Source organism: Micropterus salmoides, unplaced genomic scaffold (genome assembly GCF_014851395.1).
Source record: "Micropterus salmoides isolate LMB-PRFRI ecotype aquatic unplaced genomic scaffold, ASM1485139v1 Ms_hic_scaffold_22, whole genome shotgun sequence".
Taxonomy (NCBI): Eukaryota; Metazoa; Chordata; class Actinopteri; order Centrarchiformes; family Centrarchidae; genus Micropterus; species Micropterus salmoides.
The window spans coordinates 14,283,853-14,306,614 of NW_024041373.1; the positions used below are offsets into that span (position 1 = coordinate 14,283,853).

The following is a 22,762-nucleotide window of genomic DNA, read 5'->3' on the forward strand; positions in this document are numbered from 1 at the left end:
CCACCCTGACCTGCTTCAGTGCTTTTTTTTCTCAGCTACAAGAGAAGACTTGGAGAGCCCGGCGAACAAGACCCCTGCAGGCTGAATGCACTCAAGCTAGTAGGACAGAACATCGAGAAACAAAGCCGTTTTTACACACAGTCGATTCAGAAGCAGACGATAGAGAGAAAATGTGAAGATCTTTAGTTGTCACAGTGTTGGAGTAGTCAACAGTAACCGGGAAAGATGGCGAGGACACAGACTCGCATGTTCCTCGCCTTGGCTTTGCTGGGAATTTTCTTCCTCGATGTCTCGGTGAAAGGACAGCTGCAGGGAGAGCAACAGGAGGAGGAGGAGGAGGAGGAGAGGTCCTGTCAGGGTGCCTTCGACCTCTATTTTGTCCTGGACAAGTGAGTGTCCGATATTATTTATGGCTTTGTTACTTTCTCATCGCTGCACATTGCCATGCAACCGCCCAGTTGTGTGGAAACGCGGAGCGCATCCGTCAGATTCAGTCTCCACGTTTCTGTTGTTGTAAGGGGACTAAAGAAAAGTAACCTACAAGTTTGTGCTTGTATATTCGGAAGCCTATCTTCTTTAGCCTATCAGTTTGCCCTTTGTATCACACAGCCAGTCTTAATAAATAGGATAGTGGTTTGTTTAATGGAGTGACTACACGCACAACACGTCCAAACCCATTTTAACCCTCATTGTTATCTTTAAGCGTCTTTTCGCACAGGCAGCATTATGTTTGAATTAGGAATAATAGTTATTTCGGACATTGGGGCATGCTTTACTTTTCTTTTCGTCCGGTTAAAAGTGGAGAGGTAAGGAGTATGAGCTTTACCCACGGGATGTGGGCAGGGCGAGCAGGATGGATAGAGTTTCAGGCTGATGACGCCTGCGGACACAGCTGCAGCAGCTGCCCCACAGCGGTGCTATGTGGCCTGGTGAGCCCTTAAACTATTCTTCGCTCCGTCTACTGTGAGCCGATTGTATCCGGTGACTAAAGGCAGATCATTCTTCATTGTTTTTCTGCAGGGAGTTAGCTGTCTTAACACTAAATCTGTTTATAGGTTGATTTTATGCAACAAAAACACCAGAAATAAACATAGTCGGCTACCTCTTTCTAAGGCTTGTTTAATAAGGGGTTATAAGTTATCTAACTAATTACATTATAACTGGTTAATAAGTTAAGCTATTTACTAATTATCCTTTTGTAGTAACAGCATTTGGGTTGCCAGGTTATGAAAAATCCCCTGTATCCATATTAATTCATTTTTAATAGGTTCTTTAATTCACCAGGATGTCTTCGACTTACTTTCCACAAAAACGGGCTGCAGAATATGTTTTACAGTTAAAATGTAAAACCCCTCATGAACTGTGGTGTATGTAAAATGTATAGACAGTATATAAAAATGTCACTACTACATCTTTAAATGTAACCAAAAACTTAGACTTTGGTCTAGACTTAGACTTAAGATTTGTATTTCTTGGGCATGTTCGTCTTCATTTGATAGAAGCCAAAAGCAGCTTGAAGGTTGATCGAAATGAGGCATGAGGGAACAAGGATGACAAACAAAGGTCCCGTGACTGATTGTAATCAGAGACCTTGCAATTACTTACGTCTCTTTGACCTCTAGGCCCCAAAGATGCCCTAATTTTAACACCAACTCTAAGACTGTAAGATCAGTCTTTGATTATCTTTACACCAATTTTAACACTTTTATCGCCTGAAACTCAATGGACTTTTGGGTGGCACCATTTGCAAGCCAAGAGCAATGCACATTTGGCCACCTCACAGCCCCGACAAACATAAATAAACCTCATAATAGTAAGCTGTTTCAGGCTACATGGTCAGTGAGGATGTTTTTACTGCCTTTTTGGATTCTGTAAGCCTGACAATTCCAGTATTCATGCAGCCTATGATCTCTCCAGAGGTGTGGACTTGAGTCACATGACTTGGACTTGAGTCAGACTGGAATCACAAATATGGGGACTTTAGACTGGACTTGAGAAAATCGAAAAAGACTTGACTTTAACATAATTGACTTGTGACTTCACTTAGACTGGGGCCTTTTGACTCAAACTGACTTGATGTTATTTAATTTATGAAATTATATTTGTTATGTGAATGTTGTGTGAAAATGCACCTAAGACTTTTTTCTGTAGCCTACAGGTTAACACTTTATTCAGTAAAGTTTATTTAATTGTTAACTCTTAAAAATATGAAATTGTATTAAATTTGGTGAAGAGCACATTATGACTTGTTTAGGACTCGAAACTCAAAGTTTACTTGCCTGTCTCAACTTGGGATTTGACCTAGGACTTGTAAGGTACTTTTACTTACTTGAGACTGGAAATAATGACTTCTGGCTTCCTCTGGCTCTCTCTGTAGTCTCAGGCTGTGCTGCTGTTCATAGCTGGTCAGACATTGTACTTTACATTTTTGTCATATGGCTGACTTGTGGACAGACTAATCAGACATGTCAAAACATGTGAGCAGAAGGAGAGAGAGTATAATAAAATATAGTAGAATGTCAACAACATGATAACAGGTTATCTTGTCGTAAAAATGGATTATATTTTGGACAGAATGACTGAGTGCAGATTTTGTGGCGAAGCTGTTAAACACTGAGGTACGGTGAGGTAGGCTAACAATTAAAAAAAATTGCTGTGTGTCCTTAGCTGCTCCATGTTCATCACCTATGAGCTGTGAGGTGGACACGGTGAGTGACAGTTTACTTGATGACCACGGCAACATCTGTCAGCCGCTCTTCAGTCTTTACCCTTTGCTTCAAAAAGTTTAGGAGCAGCCTGGGGAGCGTGGCACATCACGCATGGCCAAGCCCCTGGTATGCCTCTGTTTGTTTGACTGGACCTGCGTGCTTCAGCAAGCCTTCAGGAAGCTTCTGCTCTTTTTCCCAAGATGGCACCAACTTGTTAGCTGTTTTTTTAGTTCTTAAATGCCACACAGTGACCTAATCTAGTGATCAGAACAGAGTGAAATCATGCATTAGGGAAGTCTATGCTGCTCTACACCTCTTCACTATTTGTCTTACTCACATGTTTGGCTTTGGCTTCACTGTCCAGAAGGTTATGAGGCATGCTGAGTGTGTGTGTGTGTGTGCGCGCGTGTGTGCATCTCAGCACACAGAATGAACATTAGAAAAAGTAAAGCGCCATCAGCTCCCTGCATTCCTACACTCCACGTCTGACCCACACCAAATACCATGCTGCATTCTTCCTCTCTATCTGGTTGCCCACAAATAGAATAATAGGTGTTGTGTTTAATGGCTGCGATCTGAACAGAGATTTGTTTTCACTGATCTAATTACTTTGGGCGGCAAATATTGCAGGCAAAAGGATATCCTACCCTATTATTATTCAAACTCTGGAATGAAGGTAGAAAGGTGAAGATTGAGTGCTGTATTGGTTGGATGAATGCAGTGATTTAGATCTGTGGCCTTCTAACTAAAGTAGGAAAGATGCAGTGTGTCTACAGTACATAAAGTGACATTAAATTTCATTTGCTGAGAATTTGAATTTTCCCAATACATGTATTAAAAATAATATTACAGTGGCTGCAGGAAGCAACTGGTTAAGTGAGAGGTACAAAGGAGCCATCATTAATCTAACCAGCTCAGACTTTCACTCTGTTTATGACCCTTTTACACATTCAGCCCTGCCCTTTGCTGAGGTTGGCGTATATGCTGTTTGATGTTGCATCCTTAACTAGACACTCACACTCACATTTACCCCCTGCTGAGTGCTACTTCTGTGTCCCACTGTTGTTCATGTCACAGCCTTTTCACTCTGCGGACCCCCAACCTGTTGTTAGACTGGCTGTGCTCATGGGACCATCTGTTCCCCCTCACAGTCACACACACACATGCACGCTCGCAGAAACTCAGATACTATACACGCACGTGGACACACAGGCCAGCTGCCTGCTACATGGTCCCTGCTAGAGGCAGACTGCTACATCTGTCCCTGTCTAACCTCAACCCTGTGGCCCAGCAGCAATTAGCTCCCATTAGCAGCCCCTTGGGACACGGCTTCATTAAGGAGACTGTCATGGCAACAGTAGCGTGTAGCAGGCTAACCAGCAGCACTCGCCACTGACAGGTTACTGTCCAAAGTAATGGTATGTGACTGTGGCCAGAGGAATGTTCTTAAAATGTGGAGGAGATAAACCGTTATGGTTGTTCCTGAAACACATCTCATGGCATTTCATTTTGTTCTCAGAAGCTAAGCGAAGATAAGGTTTTAGTTTTGGTTACTTTAGTGTACACACAGGAATTCTCAAAATTAAGCTAAATGCTAACACTGACATGATAACATACAATACATTAACGAATAGGTATTAGTCATAAATCAAAATTTTGAAATGGTGACTTCGATGAAAGGTTTAGGGATTATCAAAGATATTGTCATTCATCCTGTGGGAAACACGGATGTTCCAAATTTTATGGCAATCCAAATCACATCCTACAAAAAGTGCTGGCCCTATTATTCAGATAGGTTTGTATTTTTAAAAAACATTAGTGATACTATTTCTGAAGCTAACGTAGGATTAAGTAATTTTTTTAAGGTAAATGAGGTTTTAGTGCATATTTTAGCATAAACAACAGTCTATGCTAGTAGCTCTGGCACAGTACTTGCTAACATACTTGCAGTGACATTGCTAATATGCTAATGTTTAGCATGGCATTATGTTCACTGTGTTCACTTCTTAGCATGCTAGTACTAACTAGCAGTGAACACAAAAGTACTATTGAAGTTGATGGTATTGTCATTAGTTTTGGAGTTATTAGTCATAAATTCTGACCTAATGATGATGATGATGACACTAGATAAAAAGTTTAGAGATCCTCAAGGTTATTTCAGTTCATCCTGTGGGGAACATGGATTAAATGTGTGTACCAAAATTCAAGAGTTATTTTAGTCTGGAAATTTTAATGGTGGACTGGTGTTCACCTGCTAGCTGGACCAGCCTTGCCATCCCTAGAGCCACGACACTAGTGTGGATAAACACTCATAGTCATAGTTTCACACAGCCTTGTTTTTAACTCATCAGTCAAAAAGCATTTTTATTTTTGTATGACTTGGCCCAAACTTCCTGGGAGAGCTGGCACTGTTTCCTAGTAACCCTGCATTTAATTCTATAAAATTGTATTGGCTGTGGCTGATGAAAATTAGTCATCTGTGGCAATCCTATTTCTTCCTTATAAGGTTGTGTTCATGTTGTTTTTCAGATCTGGAAGCGTGAAGAATCACTGGATAGAGATTTACTCTTTTGTGAAGCAGCTGGCAGAGAAGTTTATCAGGTACATGCAGGATTAGTCATTCAAGAATTTGGATGTTTTGTGTTTTTGTCAGTGTTAATGTAAAACAACTGTGTGTTTGCAGTCCCATGCTGCGCATGTCCTTCATTGTATTCTCCACAAGAGGAAACATCATCATGAAACTGACTGAGAATAGGTGAGACCAACACCTGAAATGTCAGTGTTTCTTCTGTCTGGATCTTTCCCTCCCTGTGGTACTACGAACGTCCTCTCTTGTTTTGTTGGATTGTCTTCTGGAAACCAAAGATTGTATTGTGGATATTCTCTTTCCCTAAGAGCAGCTTTCTATCAGTGTATTTTTGACTGTTTGCCTGTTTACCCAACAGGGAGGCCATCACTGGAGGCTTAACGGCTCTGAAAATGGTCATCCCTGGAGGAGATACATTTATGAACTTAGGCCTGGAGATGGTAAGGATGAGGCTAAGGACCCAACACATTTGTAAAGCCAGCCCAAATCACCCTAGCTTAGTCTTCCCTATAACATTTTATTCTGGAAAATATTCACTAAGGATTAATTGAGCCTGGCAACTGGAACCTGATCCAATTAGATTACTATGAGGAGTGGCTCAGAATGACTTGCTGCTTCTGGAAACTGCTGAGCTTTGCGAATGAGCATTAAAGCGAGGCACTTCCACTTTGTCTAGGTCTCTTTTTTTAATTAATTCGGAAACAGTTCAAGATTTAACAGCATTTTCAGATGACAGCCAAGTTTGGAAATAACACTGAGCAAAGTGAGATTTGTCTGCTGGCTTTGCAGCAATATCAACATGTTTTAACACAATGCAGGCTATTGTAATGTATGAAACTGTACTACTTCTCTTTTCAGTTAACTGAACAGGTCCAGAATCTTTACTAACGCCTTCTTTGTAATTGCAGGCTAATGCACAGATATATCAAGAGAGGCACGGTAAGCTCTAATATCCGCATTACATCACAATGCATTGTTTCAGAGAATATGAACGTTTTGTGTTCTGCAGGGACAGCCAGCGTTATCATCGCTCTGACCGATGGAGAACTGAATGAGTGGCAGTTTGACACAGCTCAGCGAGAGGTAAGATGTGTTGTCAAGTAGAGGGATTTGAGGGGGGTGAACACTTTATGGAAAAGGAGTTTAGATTGAAGTCACCAGCAAACATTGCCACAGGGACAGGCCTTGTTATTGTAGGTTACATGCCAATTAAATGTATGAGTGGTACTATATGTCTGTTCTATTCCTGTTTGTTAGGTTTAAGTTGCTGTTGCTTTTCTGTTTTATTTGTGAAATTCATATTGTTTAGACTGCTCCCTTTGACAAATTAAATAATTTAAATTAAATAATTTCACAGTTTTGTTTTGATTGATGCACCTACAATATGGAGGCAAATTCCATTTCTTTTTGGTGCTCCATTAATTCTTTCACATTACTTAAAAGATTTAAGATTCAGTACTTTATTGCCGTTGCTTTTTTTGCTTCGGTGAGCTCAGGATGTCACATTACCAACACAAGTGGTAAAAGCTCACTAATTCTTGTGGATATTTTAGTTCCATAGACTAATTTCTCATTATTAGATACTTTCAAAGCTGTCAAATTCTGCTAATTGGTATTTAACAAAATATGATCCACCTTTGTGGCGGTGTTTTAATTATGCTATTTCAAAGTATGTACATAGTGTTGTCTAGCTCCTGTCTAAAATTTATACTGTGCGGACTGAGCCAGTCTTATGTGTTTTTTGGCAGATGTATTTGCCTCCATAAGCCTGCCAGAGTCTCTTCAAGCTCGCTGCATTTTGGTTTATTTGTTCTTTTCTCTTTTTTTTGCAGGCACAGAGGGCCAGGTCTATGGGAGCCATTGTTTACTGTGTAGGGGTCAAAGAATTCAACCAGACCCAGGTAGGATCCATAGAAGGATATAGAAGATGTTGCAAATGCATAAAAAAAGCAAATACAATTTGTTTTTTCTTTCTGCGTCTGTATGTTTTTCTAGCTTGCAACTATTGCAGATACTGTGGAACATGTGTTTCCTGTATGGGGAGGCTTCCAAGCCCTCAGGGGAATCATTGACTCGGTATGACACATACACATTACATGTCTACACATAAAAACAACCACTCACAGAGAGACACACAAAATCATATTAGGCTTTTAAATTGTCTTTTTTTCTTCTTCTCCTTTTGTCTGATCTCTCAGATCATCAAGAAGTCCTGCATTGAGATTCTATCGGCAGAGCCGTCCAGTGTGTGTGCAGGAGGTAGGGAAAAGCAGGCGTATCCCTTCCTTGTTAGGATGTTGGGCAGTCACGGTGTGCAATTGTGTAAGATGACAGTCATCTAAAGCCTCTGGAGTGGAACATGAGATTGAGTAATCGCATGGACGCTTATGACCGCGGAGTGACAGAGAGCGTATTGTCATTCACGGCCGGGGGAAATTAGCATAGCCGCTTCAGCACAGCGTGTGTGCAAAAAAGAGGAAGGGAGGGGGGCGGGTGTTGGTCAGAGGAATTAGCCGTGAATCTTTAAGCATGGCTGCTTCTCTGGCCTAGTTTGCCACATTGTATATGCTAAATAACCATTCGGGCTTTTTCAACCGTGTCTTCTCCCTCACCTCTTCTTCCATGTCCAGCTCTTCGGCAGTTTCAGGAAGTAAGAAACAGTATAAGGGAGATGACGAGAGAGAGCCTTTATGTGTAGCCAGGAGGATGGATGAGCTTTGACATGACCTTATTAGGACTCACTTAAGTGAGTGCATTTGCAGCCGCGCTACCAGGACAACCAATCGAGATTAGCATCAATTATGGGATATGAAGGCCGGGAGAGGATATGGAGAGGGGAGAGGAGAGGAGAGCAATGAAAATGTTGCCTTCAAAGGACAAAAATGAGGAAGGAATAATAAAGAACCATAGTTGCCCCCATGTGATAATTAGAGTGTCTATGTGTCACTGGACATGTGCCCAAATATCCTCCAACTGCCTCATTTATTATTCAATTGATGAGCAGCCTAATGGTCAGTGAACTAAGAAACCAAGGACCCACTTTAAGCAAGACTTGATTCTGGCCTAATTAATGAAGAGCAATGGTTGTGATGTGCTGAACACATGCTTACAATTGTGTATTGCTAACTTGATATAATGTTAAACACTTGTCACAGTTTAGCAAGAGTTTGCTTTTATTTTGAGCTGCAAGAATTTGGAGAAGATTCCCCAGAAGTTTAAATATGACCATGTACCCACATCCATGCATCTGGTTGCTTTTACATATAGACACATACTGACATATTGCATAGGTATTGTGACAGTCTCTCTCTCTGTCTTTCTCTCCGCCTGTATGTAGTCACATCCCGCACATGCTTTACACCAACACACACATGTTAAGATGTTCTTTAGTCAGCACACACACACACACACGCACACACACACACACACACATCTTCAAGCACATGCACACACATGTCCCTCACATTGATGTGAAGTGACCAGACCGAGCTGCCCGCAAACAGGCCATCAGACTGGACAGTGAACGTCGGGCCACACTATCCAACATGACAGCACTGATTTTCCTCACACACACACACACACACTAAGAGGACAGTGAGAGTTGGACCTTAGATCTAACATGACAGCAGAGATTGCTGCTTTCATTAACGCCTGACCCTTTCCTCCCCGTTGTCCCGTCCTGCTTTGCCCCTCCCTGCCCTTCACTGTCCCGTCACACTAACGTGATTGAAGATCTGCTATTCGGACAAGCCGTACCCCATTTTCACCACACACACACACACACAAGACACACATGCATGTACATGTGTATAGTCACACACATTCATACAAATCTAATCCATGTCAAACATTCAGGTGTAGATGTAAATGGACATTCGGCCACAGAAGCGCACAGAAAGCGGAGAGGAGGGGGCAACAGCATATGTGTGTTGTATATGTCAGCAGGGCACCACCAGTCCCTGCCCACCATGTGTCTGACAGCACTGACCTTTTAGGCCATCATGTGTGTATGTCTCAGGGTGTGTGTAGATGGCGTTCAGAGACTTTATAAGATTATATCCATCACTGAGTGATGAAGATTAGATGTATAAAACATCTGTGGAGACCAACAAGATACAGTGTATGTGAAAGCAAAGATGTTGATTTAAAAATATTCTAGATGACTCAGGGTGTTATATTTGAATGTATAAGATGCTTCTCTTTTATAAATAGTTATAATGCATTGTACTTAATTACAAATTAATCAAGCAAAGTCATAAATAATTTGTAAGTAAATTTTCTGTTTCAGTTTTGCTTTTAAAAGAGTAGAACAATGGTCAGTGTCAGAATTAGACAATAAACAGTTTTCATGTACCATTTCCAAGTTATGTGTTTTGTGTGTGTGTGTACACATGCGCCCAGTCAGAGTGCAGCTCATGCTATTTGATGGTAACATTGTACGAAATGGGGGTGACTGCTAAAGCAGCCAAGGCACTGAGCATTAGAAATAATTACTGTTAAGACCTCTAATTAGGTTGTACATTATTGTGGCTGCAAACCAGTACAAACCACATAAACCACCAGTTTATGGGAAAATGAATGAAGTTATCTGATATTGCATAAAAATTGTGGTTGTGTTTTAGAGTAATATTAGAGCAGGAGTAGGTAGAAGACACGGGGCATGTAAATGATTAGGCTGTCTGTAACGAGGTGTGTGGTTAATTGGTTGGTGTGTGTGTGTGTATGTGTGTGTGTACCCTTGTAGAATTCAAGCATAGCTGAGGAAATGACATAAGCAGTACTGACAAGTTTCAAGTCATTGAATATCTGTAAATAAGCATGAAAACACACACGCATGCAGACAGACAGTTGTATTAGGCTGTGTGGACAGTTGCAGAATATTAGAAATTTGACTTAGTGAAGGTTTATATGTATTATATAAAACTTTCTGTTCTGTGAGGGTGCAAGTTAAATATGTCTTGTATATTACCACCTTTTCTCCTGGATCTGCTCCAACAGCAAATATGCACTCTTTTGCATTTTTATACAGGAGTAGGAACAAATATGTAGAGATGTACAGATAAATGTAAAGTGATGTTTGCTTTCTCCGCTCAGCTCTACCTCTGTTTGTGTATCTGTATGTATGGCTTTTCGTAGCAGCATGTCTGACCTTTAAGGAAACACTGTCACATATACACCCACACCCTGAGATGTTTTTATCCAGTGATCTTCACGCTGGAGCTTTAAATGTTAAAGGTGTGTCTAATGTTCACTTCTATCAGCCAGGATAATGCTAGAGGAAACACACACACACAAACATATGCTTGCACACATTCTTGCATGCACATACTGAAGACATGCAGACACTTACACATTCCTCAGAAAAACACAGAGGCAGTTCACACGTACACAAGTATGTACTAATGGTGCCATAGGTAAGGTCAGACCTTCTTTGACAGTGCTGTGCTGTTGTCAGCCCTGTAGGCATGTTTTTAAGCAAGTGTTTTTTTCCCGCTCTCTAACATATGCTGGGTAGCAGCCACATAGACACTCCAGCATATGCTGGCAAGCCTCTGTCAGTGCGCTTTAACAGTGCCTGGGGGAAACTAAAGGTCAAAGACACACACACACAAACACACGCACACACAAACATATGCACACACCTTCTGGCAACTGCACAGCACATATTTGTGAATAGCAGCACTTTTAGCAATAGCACCATTGGAGCTTATTATTGCCTTTCCACACATACACACACATGCACACCGATATAAACAAGCATTAATGAGGCATGCAGAAGTTTCTACTGCTTAAGTTGAGCACATCAGAGGAAGGGAATGGCCTTTAGCACTCTACATAATGGTACACCAGACTCTAAAATAGAGTATCCTATACATAAAATAGGAAGCCAATTTTGAAGTTTTAGATCTCTCACATACAGCTGGAAATATATCTTACTGTTGTTATGCATGCGTGTGATCCTTTCTGATGGTGCCTGCACTCTTTTTGTTTTTGCCTCAGAGAGTTTCCAGGTGGTGGTGAGAGGCAATGGGTTTCTCCATGCCAGAAACACTGACCATGTCCTCTGCAGCTTCAAACTGAACGATACACACACTGTGGGTATGTTCTAAAAATGTACACAAGCGTGTGTCTGTGCACACTCACAGACGTGCACAAAACAGAGAATAAAAAGAGAAAGAGAGAATAATACATGTTACAGTAATTACCAGAAGCAATAAGTTGTGACTGTCACTGATTCTGATCAAATTTGGGGAATCCTGCTTATATTGGGTCTCTTGAGAATATATTGTTCTGGGAAATACACCCAAACTAAAAATTATCATCTGAACTGAACACTGAATTCTCATGGATTGATTTCTTTTGTATGCTTCTTATTGCAGCACATTGCTGTAATACATTGATGGTTACACTTTAATGCATCATGGGATTCTGGTTTGGCCTGTGCATTTAAGAAGAATATGCGAACCATGTTTAGGTTGCAGATGTTAAAATTTCTATTACATAAAGTGTGATTTGGTTTTTACCTGTGCAGATGAGAGACCAGCTGGAATAGAAAATACCTACCTGCTCTGTCCTGCTCCTGTCATAGAGGAGGTTGGGAGGTAAGCTGCACATGTCTTTTGGCTCTCACTGCCTTTTCACCCCCACATTGTATCTCAGCTCCTACTCCAATTGCCAAACTCCCCATATTCAGCTGTAACACTCTGAGCCCAGATATTTGCCAGCTGCACGCAAGTTTGGTGTGGACACAGAAGACTGCTGTCCTTGAACAAATTAGGGCCAAAGTCATTGAGTGTCTGTGATCAATCAGTGTTTGTCACAGCTAACGAAGCCAGACACCAATCACAAGGGGACAACAGGAGTAGAGCCCAGGAACACGACTTAATGAGAGCCTGCTGGAGAGGACCTTCGCAACTGTGTATGTGTGTGTATGTGTTTGTGTGATGTATCCCAATCTGTGTCTGACACTTTGGGAGAGCGAAAGTGTGAGTTGAGTCGGCGGGGCAGTGTAAAGTTTCCTCCAAGGGCTTCCAGCTTTGCTCCCGGTTATTCAGAACAGTTTCTTGCGGTGTAGACAGAGCGATGCTGTGGGCTGAGCTCGGAGTGGACCGAGGCCCAGCAGCTTTCCCGTCCCCGCTGCCTGCAGTCCTGTGCATAATTATACACACTGGCCTGCGGCCTCAGACACCTCCCAGTCATCATCTGTCTTGTTGCTGTCACTCAGATTTCTAGCGTGATTTGAGCTTGTCTTGTCCGCCAGTGAAAAGTACTGCTTTGATGGGGAAGCACTCCGCAGAGATGGAGAAAAAATACATTTTGTTTTCACACTGTGGCAGCAGGGAGATTTAAGAGTCTGTCACATACAGTATATTTCAAACACACACTTCTTATTACAGACGTGGCACATGGAATTTTTATTGTAACTCACAGACAAGTCTCGCAGGATTGCGACAAAAAGACAGAATTAGAATCAATAAAACAACCGCAGTTGATCTAATTCACAATCAAACAAATATCTGGTCCCTTGCCTGTCTTTGTGTCTGCCAGCATGGCTCTGTAGCAGGTTGGCCTGCTTCTCCCGAGAGCAGAGCAGAACGGGGAGCATCATTACACACTGCAATGGTGCCTGAAGGAGGTGGCCTTCCATGTAACAGAAGCCCATTAGAGCAGAGTCAGCAATGCTTAACAGCCTGAGTGCTACTGAAGAGGAAGTCAGCTGTGAATGGCTGAAGGGCTAAGAGAAGGGGCCAACAGCTGGCTGATGAGTTAGTGGGCTGCAGTGCAAAAGCGTACAGATAGACCTGGAAAGTTAAATTGTATTAGTCACTATTTTCTTTTGTTTCCAAACTTTTTATTTTATTTTGATTTGATTTATTTCAAGGAGAAAGAAGAATACAAAACAAAAGCACAGTAGTTATGAGATATTATCAAAAGAACCAAACCACACAGACTGACCAAAATGCGGACAGAGTTGCTCAAAATTAAACACCAAGCAAGTTGGACTTTGTTTCAACCGTGTTTTTTTGTCAAGGTGCTGTTTTCAAGGTCAAGAAGAAAGCTTGAAGTTCAACTGTTCAAGTCCATTATCACAGCCTGTGTCCAGTAAATAAACAGCAACAAAAATAGTCATGAATAGTCATATACAATAATACATAGAAAGAAATTTGTGGTAAAATAAACTGTAAGATTAGATAAAGATCACCTCCTATTACAGCAAACGTTTGACTATTTTCTGCCATCTCATTGACCCAACTTAATCAATCATGAAAATAATCATTAGATGCAGCACTGAAAAACACCCTTACATGCCAGATCACATTATGCAGTAGGTGAACTGCTTCCTGTTTTGGGGTTGTAAACTCTATACATGAGGTCTTGGGGACTTCAGCTCCCAGCATCACGCAAACCCCACAGACCCTCACTCACCTCCTGTTCTACCCAAGTCTTATCACATATAATGAAGTCATTGATGTTGCTGTCACACAAATCTATGTTGACTGTGAACCTTCCGGATGCAGTTTCCCTCCTGCGCACACACACACACAAAGACATATATAGTGGGCAGATTGATGATTGATAGGGGCTGAGATCTCTCTGTCAGAGAGGAGCTGATAGCACCGTGTCCCCTGCCTGCCTGAAAGGGGGGCTGACCGTTTGATGGGGAGGAGGGGAGGAGAAGAAGCAGAAGAAAATATGAGTGCCACCTGCACCGCCAATTTCCTACTCTGAAGACAGTGTCAGCATGAGTTATGAGACGAGCTACAGACGATACAGGAGGGGGCGAGAAGGCGAAAACAGAGCCAGTGATTGAGGAAGTGAAGAGGAGGTCTCAGAAGGGAGAGACAGTGCTGAAGGGATGTAGAACAAGAAAGGCCCTCCTCCTACCATCCCCCATGCTCTGTTTCCTCTCTCTCCCGCCCTGCAGTGACCTCCCCCTTGACGCCCCCACCTCAAATCTAAACCCAGAGCTCAATACCCCCTTGTCTCTGCCCCCCACTCCAGCACACCCCCATCCACCCCAAACCATAAGAACAGCACAAGAAGCCTTTATCTATTCTTTCCCAAACATATAACCCCAATCCAGCTGTCTGTGTTTCCACCTTCGCCCGCCTAGTTAGCCAACATGTGTTGTTTTGTTTCATATTTCTTAAGAGCTTTATAAATAACCTGTCAACTGCAAATCCCACTTTCCTTTTTGCTACCTCAATTCTGTACAGTCTTTGCTTCTAGCAACACAACTTATCCTGTCATTTTCTCAACCAAAATCTATATGTTTGCTCCCATCTCTTGTCTTGGCCCTGCCTATCATTGTGCAGTTATAGCTGTAAATATCAGCACTGAATACTGAAGAATAAGAAGTCATTCAGCTGTCTGTGGTTTCCACATTAGAGGTCTGGGTCTGATCCAAACAAGAGATTCCTTCTTCGGGTGGAGAACCCGCTGGCCTCTTTAGACTTTGGCTTTGTGTCTATATCAGCATGTTTGTGTGCTTATGAGGCAGCAAGTATAGGCAAAACCAGACCGACACCAGTAGCCCAAAGCAGACCACGAATGTGTGCACACAAGCAGCCATGTGCTCAAGTGTGTGTATTTCTGTATCAGACAGTCAGACCAGTCACGGGTTTATGTTTTGCAGGGTGATCTACCTGCAGGTGAGCATGAACGAGGGTCTCTCCTACATAACCAGCTCTGTTCACATCACTACTACTGAATGTGTGAGTACATCCTGTGTATATAATTGCACCATTACAACGGCGCATGCTGATATTTCCCTCTGGCATGCTGCCTCATTTGAATAAACTTTCTTTCAACCTTCTTATTTTCTCTTGGTTCTGTAGTCCTCTTCTCTCCTTCCTCTCTGAGGTCTCCTCTGTTGTGTCTGTCATCAGAGGGGGCTGTGAGTACTCTCACTTTTCATTTTCACCTATTTCTCGTCTCTTGTCGTTCAGTTCAGTTTAATATTAGTCATGCCATTTTGTGTTTGTGTGTAGTTCGACGGCACCATCGTGCTAATATCGTTGCTGGTGGTGTTCCTGCTGTTGGCTCTGCTGCTGATGTGGTGGTTCTGGCCTCTCTGCTGCACTGTGGTAAGCTTAAACTTCAGACATCAGTATTTTGACATATTTATATATTTGTTTCCCTCATGATGTGTTTTTTTTTTTCAATCTTCAGGTGATCAAAGAACCTCCACCGCCTCCTCCCCCAGAACCAGTAAGACTTTTTTTCTCTCTCATTGCCAGTGTTGTTATTGATATGGTAGCATTGGTCTTCATATTAATAGCAATATGTGTGGGAGTACATGAGCTGTGTCACGTAACTGAGTCTCACTCTAAGGACTCAGATGATGATGATGGGATGCCCAAGAAAAGGTGGCCCACAGTGGATGCATCCTATTATGGAGGAAGAGGAGTGGGTGGCATCAAGCGCATGGAGGTACGCATGCACATAAACACACATTTTCAACACTCAAAAGAATATACATTTTAACGAGGCTTTCTTAGGTGCGGTGGGGGGAGAAGGGGTCCACAGAGGAAGGTGCTAAGCTGGACAAACCTAAAAATGCAGTTGTAAAGATGCCAGAGCAGGAATTTGAACCATATGAGCCCAAGCCTCGAAAGCCACTCCGCCACCCCCCACAGCAGAGGAAGTGGTACACGCCCATCAAGGTCAGTCTTTAATGTAATTGCCTTCTGTAATTAAAGGTTTATTTAAGCTTACATTTTTATTTGAAAATCTGCCTTTTGAATATATTGTTTAGCATATTTTCTTTTCTTTCTGGGGTCCAGGGGAAGTTAGATGCTCTGTGGGCTCTGTTCAGGAGAGGCTATGACCAGGTATCTCTGATGAGACCACATCCTGGAGATCAGGTGAGTCCACCTCTCTAGTACCCTCACATTTCACTTTTATCTTCACTAAAATTCGACTAAAAAATGACTAGAAAGTTTGATACACCACAAACTGGCATGATGATGGATACAAAACTATAATTTGGTAATTATATGTAATTCTGGGCATTGCTCTGTGGGTAACAAGCACTTAAAAGCTCTTTATGAGCAAGTTGGATGGTACAGTGTGTTTTCCGTCTCTGCGTGTGGACAATTGAGCATCTGCATTCTGTTTTTCTGTCCGTCACATTGCGTAAATACAACACGTGTCAATAAGCAACATGTACAGCTTCAACACAGCAGCTCAGTACTGATTTTCTACATGCACACTGACACACACACACACACACACACACACAGTGAGTCAATGAGCTAGTGACACCATTCTCTTCGTCAAAGCTGCCGTTGTTCACACACAAAGAGCACTGTACTCTTGTATGAGAATTCCCTGTGACTCTCAGAAAATGACTGGGTTTCTATCGCATTCCCAAATAGCATGTTACACACTCACTTTCTACCTTCAAGTGATAATCATGGTAAAAGCAGCTACTGTGTCAGACTGAGATTTATTTGCTTGGTTTCCTGTAAAATGCAGCTGCAAATTTCAATGTGCTATATTACTACTTATTATACGACTACATCACTGTTCGGCGGCCAAGTGTGTGCGACGAAGAGAGAGCGGAGCGGCCCCTGTTATCTAACCTTGACCCCTTGCATGGCGTCCCATAACCCCACAGACGTGTTTTCATCATCATACCGGTTGTCATGGTGAAACATCTGCTCCGTTGTAAATGGTTTCATTGTCTCCCCTCGTAACTGAGACCATATCGCTGTGAAATGTATTGATTTGTTCTTTGAATGGCGTCATTCATCTTTACTATGTAACAGTGCGAGTGTGACTGTGTGTACTGTATCAGGAGTCCATAAAAGTGGTCATCACCAATGGTTTTATCCCTTCTTTCCATCTTGGACTTCTTTTTTTTTCCTAGGCTGAACAATTCATCTCTGTCAGGACAGAAGTTTCTCAAGTCTTTGTCAGCCACTTTCTGTGTTCACAGAGCCGCTCAACAATGACCCCCACAACTCCCTTCACGAGCCATTAACTGAGGAAAATAAAACGCTACTTCTCACGTAGAAAGAAAAGGTGGGGGGGGGGGCAGCTTTTGCAAATAGCCATAGCAGACATGAAAGATGACAATGATTTCTCTTGTTGACAAAAGCCAGCCACAGATCGAAATTCTCAAAGGGAATTCCTCACAGTAGTACTGTCAAACATCTCTGAATGACAAACAGCAGAGAGGGATTCCAAAAGCCCAATAAGGTGGCAAAAAGCACAGTGATAACAAGTGCGGATCAGACTCCTCAATGCAGATTCTTAACCAGCAGCTCAGGAGGAGCTCGCCCTGCTCTCTCCCCACATTACTCCTACTTCACTGCCTCTACAAACGGCCTTCAGCTGGCTGCCAGTTTCTGCCACACTCCCTGTTTGCGTTTCATCCCTCCCTGCTGTGTGTGTGCGTGTGCACGTATGTGTCAGCTCTCCCGAGTGAGCGTCACACAACAGATGGGGAGTTGAAAAGCCACGAGCCATATTGTGACAGAAGAGATTCCCTTCTTTTGTCCCCTGAGCTGATGGCACTGATGGCCCCGTCACACAGCACAGACCAGACCAGAGGGTGGCCACCATATCCTCGGTCAGTTTTAGGCTGTGAGGTGTCTCTCTCTCAAATATCTGCCACCACCAGAATACAGTGGCCATGAATGGCATTTTGTTAGAGGTGCTCAAAGCATTGACAGTTTAGTTGACCAAATAGTCACAACTCAAGGTCCACTTACTCACTTGTTCTGGAGCTTTCAACCCTATCACGCAGTTTTCATTAATAGACTGAAATTTTTAAATGCAAGAAAGTGTATAATCAGAAACATCTGTTTCACTGGTACTCTGTAATAATAATAATCCTCAAGAAAGGCTGTCAACAGTTTTCATAAGGACTTTCCATAGAAAATAGTTCCAGTGAAAATTTTTGACAGCAAGATCTTTATTATTCTGAGTGATTCCCGCTTGTTTGCCATGGGGTACTTCTGCAGTTGCCAGGTGACATGTGGAAAGACTGTGGAGTATCTCAGCTAATTAGAAAAATTGACTTGACATTATGACTTGAAATATTATATGTTTAGGAGGAAAATTGAGCATTGTAACACGATTACAAATTGGTGTGACGCTGAAGTTCATTATATATCATCATAATCACCAGTGAACTACCAGCTGGCTGCACAATGCAAACATCCGACCAGTCAGCTGCGTGCTGCGAATTACAAGTCCAAACAAGCACGCAAGTTGAAATAGATAGCTGGAAATGATGAATGAATGGTTGAAAGTTCCAGCTTTTGCCACTCCTGGTGATAGCTGTTATAGGTGTTAATGAAGGAGTACTTAAGCTAAGCTGTTGGGGTTATATCAGAAAAAAAAAGTTCACTTATCCTGAACAACCGAGCCGCGAAAAATAATGCATTGAGAACCACAAATACTTCCATTGTATTGGTATGCAGAAGGAAATCTCAGAAACTCATGTCTCAAAACCTCAGTAGATAAAATTATCTAATTAATTTCTATTAATTATAACTATCTACATAGCTAGATACCACCAAATGTAAGTGATAAAATATGTTTTTTGGTAATTTGGGTAAACAGACCATCTAAAACTCAATCTCACTATTTTAAATCTGTTATCCTGACACTGACTAAGTATTCCGAGTTTCAGAGCAGTATATGTAGTCTATGAGGTGTGTTAACTCTTCAGAGATGGAGCATTTTTCTTATTTGAGTGGATCGCTGTAATGTCATGCGAGGCGACAGGCAGAGCTGTCAGCTCAGATGTGTGTCTCCACTCTCTTGTCTTTCTCCCATTTTCTTTACTATAATGGTGACAAATGTTCAGTTCCCTGTAAATGGCCACAAAGTATCTTTACTTTATGTGTGTGTGTGTGTGTCTGTGTGTGTTTGTGAGGGAAGGGCAAAGTCTTGGGGCTCAGAAGGACAGACAGAGGCTAGACAGAGGAATGGTGTGAAGAGGGATGCTGGGGGTGTGAAGAGGGTTTTGTTTTTCTCCTAAAAAGGAGTTGAGGGTTTGAAGTAAACAATCGCCGGAAGGGAAAGAAAAGCAGTGACAGACATTACAGCCAAAGGGGCACACAGGGACACTGACCATGACAAGTGACACATTGCTGACTTCTCACACAACTCATCTTTGTACCTATCATCTACTTAAAAGTGGAAAAATCACCTTTTTTCAGCACACTCATGGAGCTGTCCTGCAGCCAGTCCCCTAACCTTTCTCTCCCTCTGTTTCTGTTATTCATGAGGCCGAGGTCTCATTCAGGCCATATGTTGTGGTGGAGGCATGCTTACAGTCACACACACACAAACACACTCATATTCATGAGCTTGTGTTCTCATTGTGTCCATATGCTGTCTCTGGTGTTGTACTGCTGCTCGGCTGCTCACAAACTGGCCTTTTCACCACAGCCCAGCGACAAGACCCAAGTAATCACCCCCCACCCCCCACCCCCCCAACAGTACTGCCCCCAATCAATTACCCAACCCCTCATCTACACACACACACAAAAGCCCCCTCAGTCACAAAGCTACTGCTGCCGGCGTCCTCTTATTGGCCCCTGGGTGACTTTAGGGCCTCTCTGTTTAATAAGGTGTTATAATGAGACCACCAAGGGTCTGTGACACAGAGACTCACTCTCCAACACACTGACTGAGCAAGACAGGAGTTTGTGTGTGTGTGTGTGTGTGTGTGTGTGTGTGTGTGTGTGTGTAGGTGTGTGTGTGTGTGTGTGTAGAAGGATGCCATGCAGGGAACAGGGAGGAAAACCATCAATGAGAACAATAAGAGAAGCGTTCCTTTCTCTGCAACTTGTAAATTATGTTAAACGCTAAGGGGCCTCTGTTTGTGGGGATTCTGAAATCTCCCCTTTACAAGACATAAACCACTTTCTGTTTTGCATAAAGAGAGGCCGAGTCACAGCAGAGGCTCCGAGGGAAGAGGAGGGGAAATGGGGAAAAGCTGCAGACCGCAAAAGCGTGTGTGTGTGCCTGTCTTTGTGATAACTTAGTCAGTGTCTGTCTTTGCTAGCATCACAGCTATTGTAGTGCAGGTGTGGACAGAAGACAGAAGCAGCTCTGTGTGCTCTCAGGGGCCTCAAACACACATGCCTCTGTCAGTAGGACTGGGCAAAGAAACACACAGGCCAATTTGGCTGCTGGATCTTAGAAGCTCATTGATTTAGCACAAAGACGCACTTCATTTTGATCTGTATTCCACATTGAAATGATGTGTCGTTGTGGTGTAACCTTCGTCTGCCTGCTTTGTCTCTTGCAGGGTCGTTGTATCAGTTTCCAACGAGTCAAAGATGGGGAGTCCACCCAAAACAACCAGGCTCCACCTCGCACACATCACTCTCACTCGGCTCCTCCTCCTCCACCTCCCACTGCCGAACTGCGACCTCTGGTCTCCAACTCAGTCCCCCGTACGAAGCCTCCGTCGAAAGGGCCCCGCACCATGCCACCCTCCCGCGTACCCCCTTCTGTGGTCCAACCCCCTCCAGGTCCACCCCCAACTCGTGCACCCCCGGGGCCCCCAGGACCCCCGCCATCTCGGCCCCCACCCAGGCTCTGATGATGAGGGGAGGGCCTCCAATAATTAACAGGTACATCAGCTCATTCTGTAAAAAAAAACCATGTCCTCCTTTTACCCCAAAGACTGAGACAGCAGAGAGGCGTAAAATCTTAAAAGGCAGGAGCTCTGACTTGAAGCTCTGTGCTTTGTTGCTGGACAGCAAAAATATTTATCTGATATCAAAATCAGCTACTGAGTTTCATCAAAGCAAAAACAAAAAAACATTATAGACAAAACACGCATATAGTTACTAGATTAAGCCTGTATGTACAGTATTAGATGTCCTGTTGGTAAGAGTAAGTGCAATCCTTTCTGGAAATTTAACAAGGATGTGTGTGTTTTTGAAAGTTAGATTGTAACAGTTTGTGTATGAATGATGAAATAGAATAAACCTGTTTACTTTGGGGTTAGTGGAGAATAGTAATGTTAAGCAGCGATGTGGTGAACAATACAGTATGTAATGAAAGATAATAGCAATGTTGGCTTTGTTTGTTAAATGTACACTATCTTAGATTTCTACAAATCAGACTGGTTCATGGCTTCACCTTCTCTAAACTAAACAAACTTCTACATCCTAGTTAAAATTCAGTCTAAAAGGTCAGTGATCTTATTGCAACTGCAGGGCAGTTTCTCCCTATTTTATTTATTTATGCCCTATCTGCATCTGTTTTCTATTTAGTATCAGGTGGGTTTTGGGGATTTCAAGTATTTGAGAGAGGGGGGTATGGAGGTGGATATAAGGAAACATTGTGGCATGGCATCTCATGTATTTGCAGTCTTATTAGGACCTTCAAGTTGAAAGATTGCATTGAAGATTTGTATCTTCAGAGTTCCCCCGTATATACAGCATTTACTGACTGAAATGATCATTTGTATTATTTCTTTATTAACAACATTTTGTGTCTGTCTTCAATAAACAAAATGGGTTTTTTTATGTGCTGCCTGGCAGTGATTTCTTTCAGGTATTAAAAGTGTCTTAAAAAGTATGGTATTATATTTCAGTAGGACTTTCTTGCAGTTAATCAGCTTACAAACACATTGGTGTCAGTGCAACAGAGACCAAACAGCATATTTATTAGTTAATTGGATATTGCAGGATGCCACATTTGGTGATTTGTGCACCCGTTTTATTATACTAATTACACTTATGCTGCTATCAGGACAGTAATAATCCAGCCATGACATTTATATAGGTTGACTGCAAAATTAATATTAAATTTTTAGATGCTTTTGGGTATATTCAAAGTTATGTTTCTACAACACGTCACCCGTTTCCCCATTTACACAACCAATGCAAAGGTCCTGCAGTGCACAGTGGCTATGAAATGTATTCAAACCAAATCACTAATAAGATGTTTCACTTTGGCAATAAGGGTTATGTTTAGTGAAAATTAACATTTAATCGATTTTAAATAAAATCTATAGCATAAGTTTTGTAAAAAAGGTGAAGTGGTCCGAATACTTATTTAACCTCAGTGCTGATGATGCTTCGTCTGAAAATGTCCTGAATCAGTCTAGGATATTTGCTCCCCTTCTCAGAAACACTGAGCTCAGACACAAAAGAGTGCGATTAGGAGGTCAGTCCATCACTTCATGACTCATTTTGCTGCAATGCATGTGGGGAAATGAATCACACAAGGCTAACGGTATGTTAACTCACCCTGTCCAACAACAACCTACAGCTTCTCTCTCGCTGTCTTCTGAGGAACTGCATTGAAGGCACATTGTCACATGACAAACTAACCACAGGCTGGATATAACTGACAATTGTTCAAGAGGAAACTAATGCTTTAAACTTTTCAGTGCAAGAACTACTTTAAATTTGTATTTAAATCATCTTAAAACGCATTCATGAATGCTTATTAACAGTTAAAAAGCCAGAAGCCAACAACG

General features: G+C 42.3%; 1 protein-coding gene across 1 annotated transcript; it reads left to right on the top strand.

Annotated features, from left to right (window-relative positions):
* Window positions 1–17: 17 nt before the first annotated feature.
* antxr1d (ANTXR cell adhesion molecule 1d) lies at window positions 18–21,803 on the top strand. Its single transcript, XM_038737103.1, has 18 exons — window positions 18–389; window positions 5,238–5,309; window positions 5,392–5,463; window positions 5,654–5,735; window positions 6,204–6,234; window positions 6,305–6,378; window positions 7,128–7,196; window positions 7,291–7,371; window positions 7,494–7,554; window positions 11,296–11,394; window positions 11,828–11,897; window positions 14,933–15,011; window positions 15,288–15,383; window positions 15,469–15,507; window positions 15,631–15,729; window positions 15,798–15,962; window positions 16,083–16,163; window positions 20,573–21,803. Exons 1-18 carry the CDS (start codon window positions 226–228, stop codon window positions 20,867–20,869), a joined length of 1,731 nt encoding a protein of 576 aa, XP_038593031.1. The 5' UTR covers window positions 18–225; the 3' UTR covers window positions 20,870–21,803.
* Window positions 21,804–22,762: the final 959 nt, after the last annotated feature.

Coding starts and splice junctions, on each gene's coding strand:
- antxr1d (XM_038737103.1), top strand. CDS start 226: ATGGCGAGGACACAGACTCGCATGTTCCTCGCCTTGGCTTTGCTGGGA. Junction 5,310..5,391: donor CTGGCAGAGAAGTTTATCAG/GTACATGCAGGA, acceptor GTGTGTTTGCAG/TCCCATGCTGCGCATGTCCT. Junction 11,898..14,932: donor GTCATAGAGGAGGTTGGGAG/GTAAGCTGCACA, acceptor TATGTTTTGCAG/GGTGATCTACCTGCAGGTGA.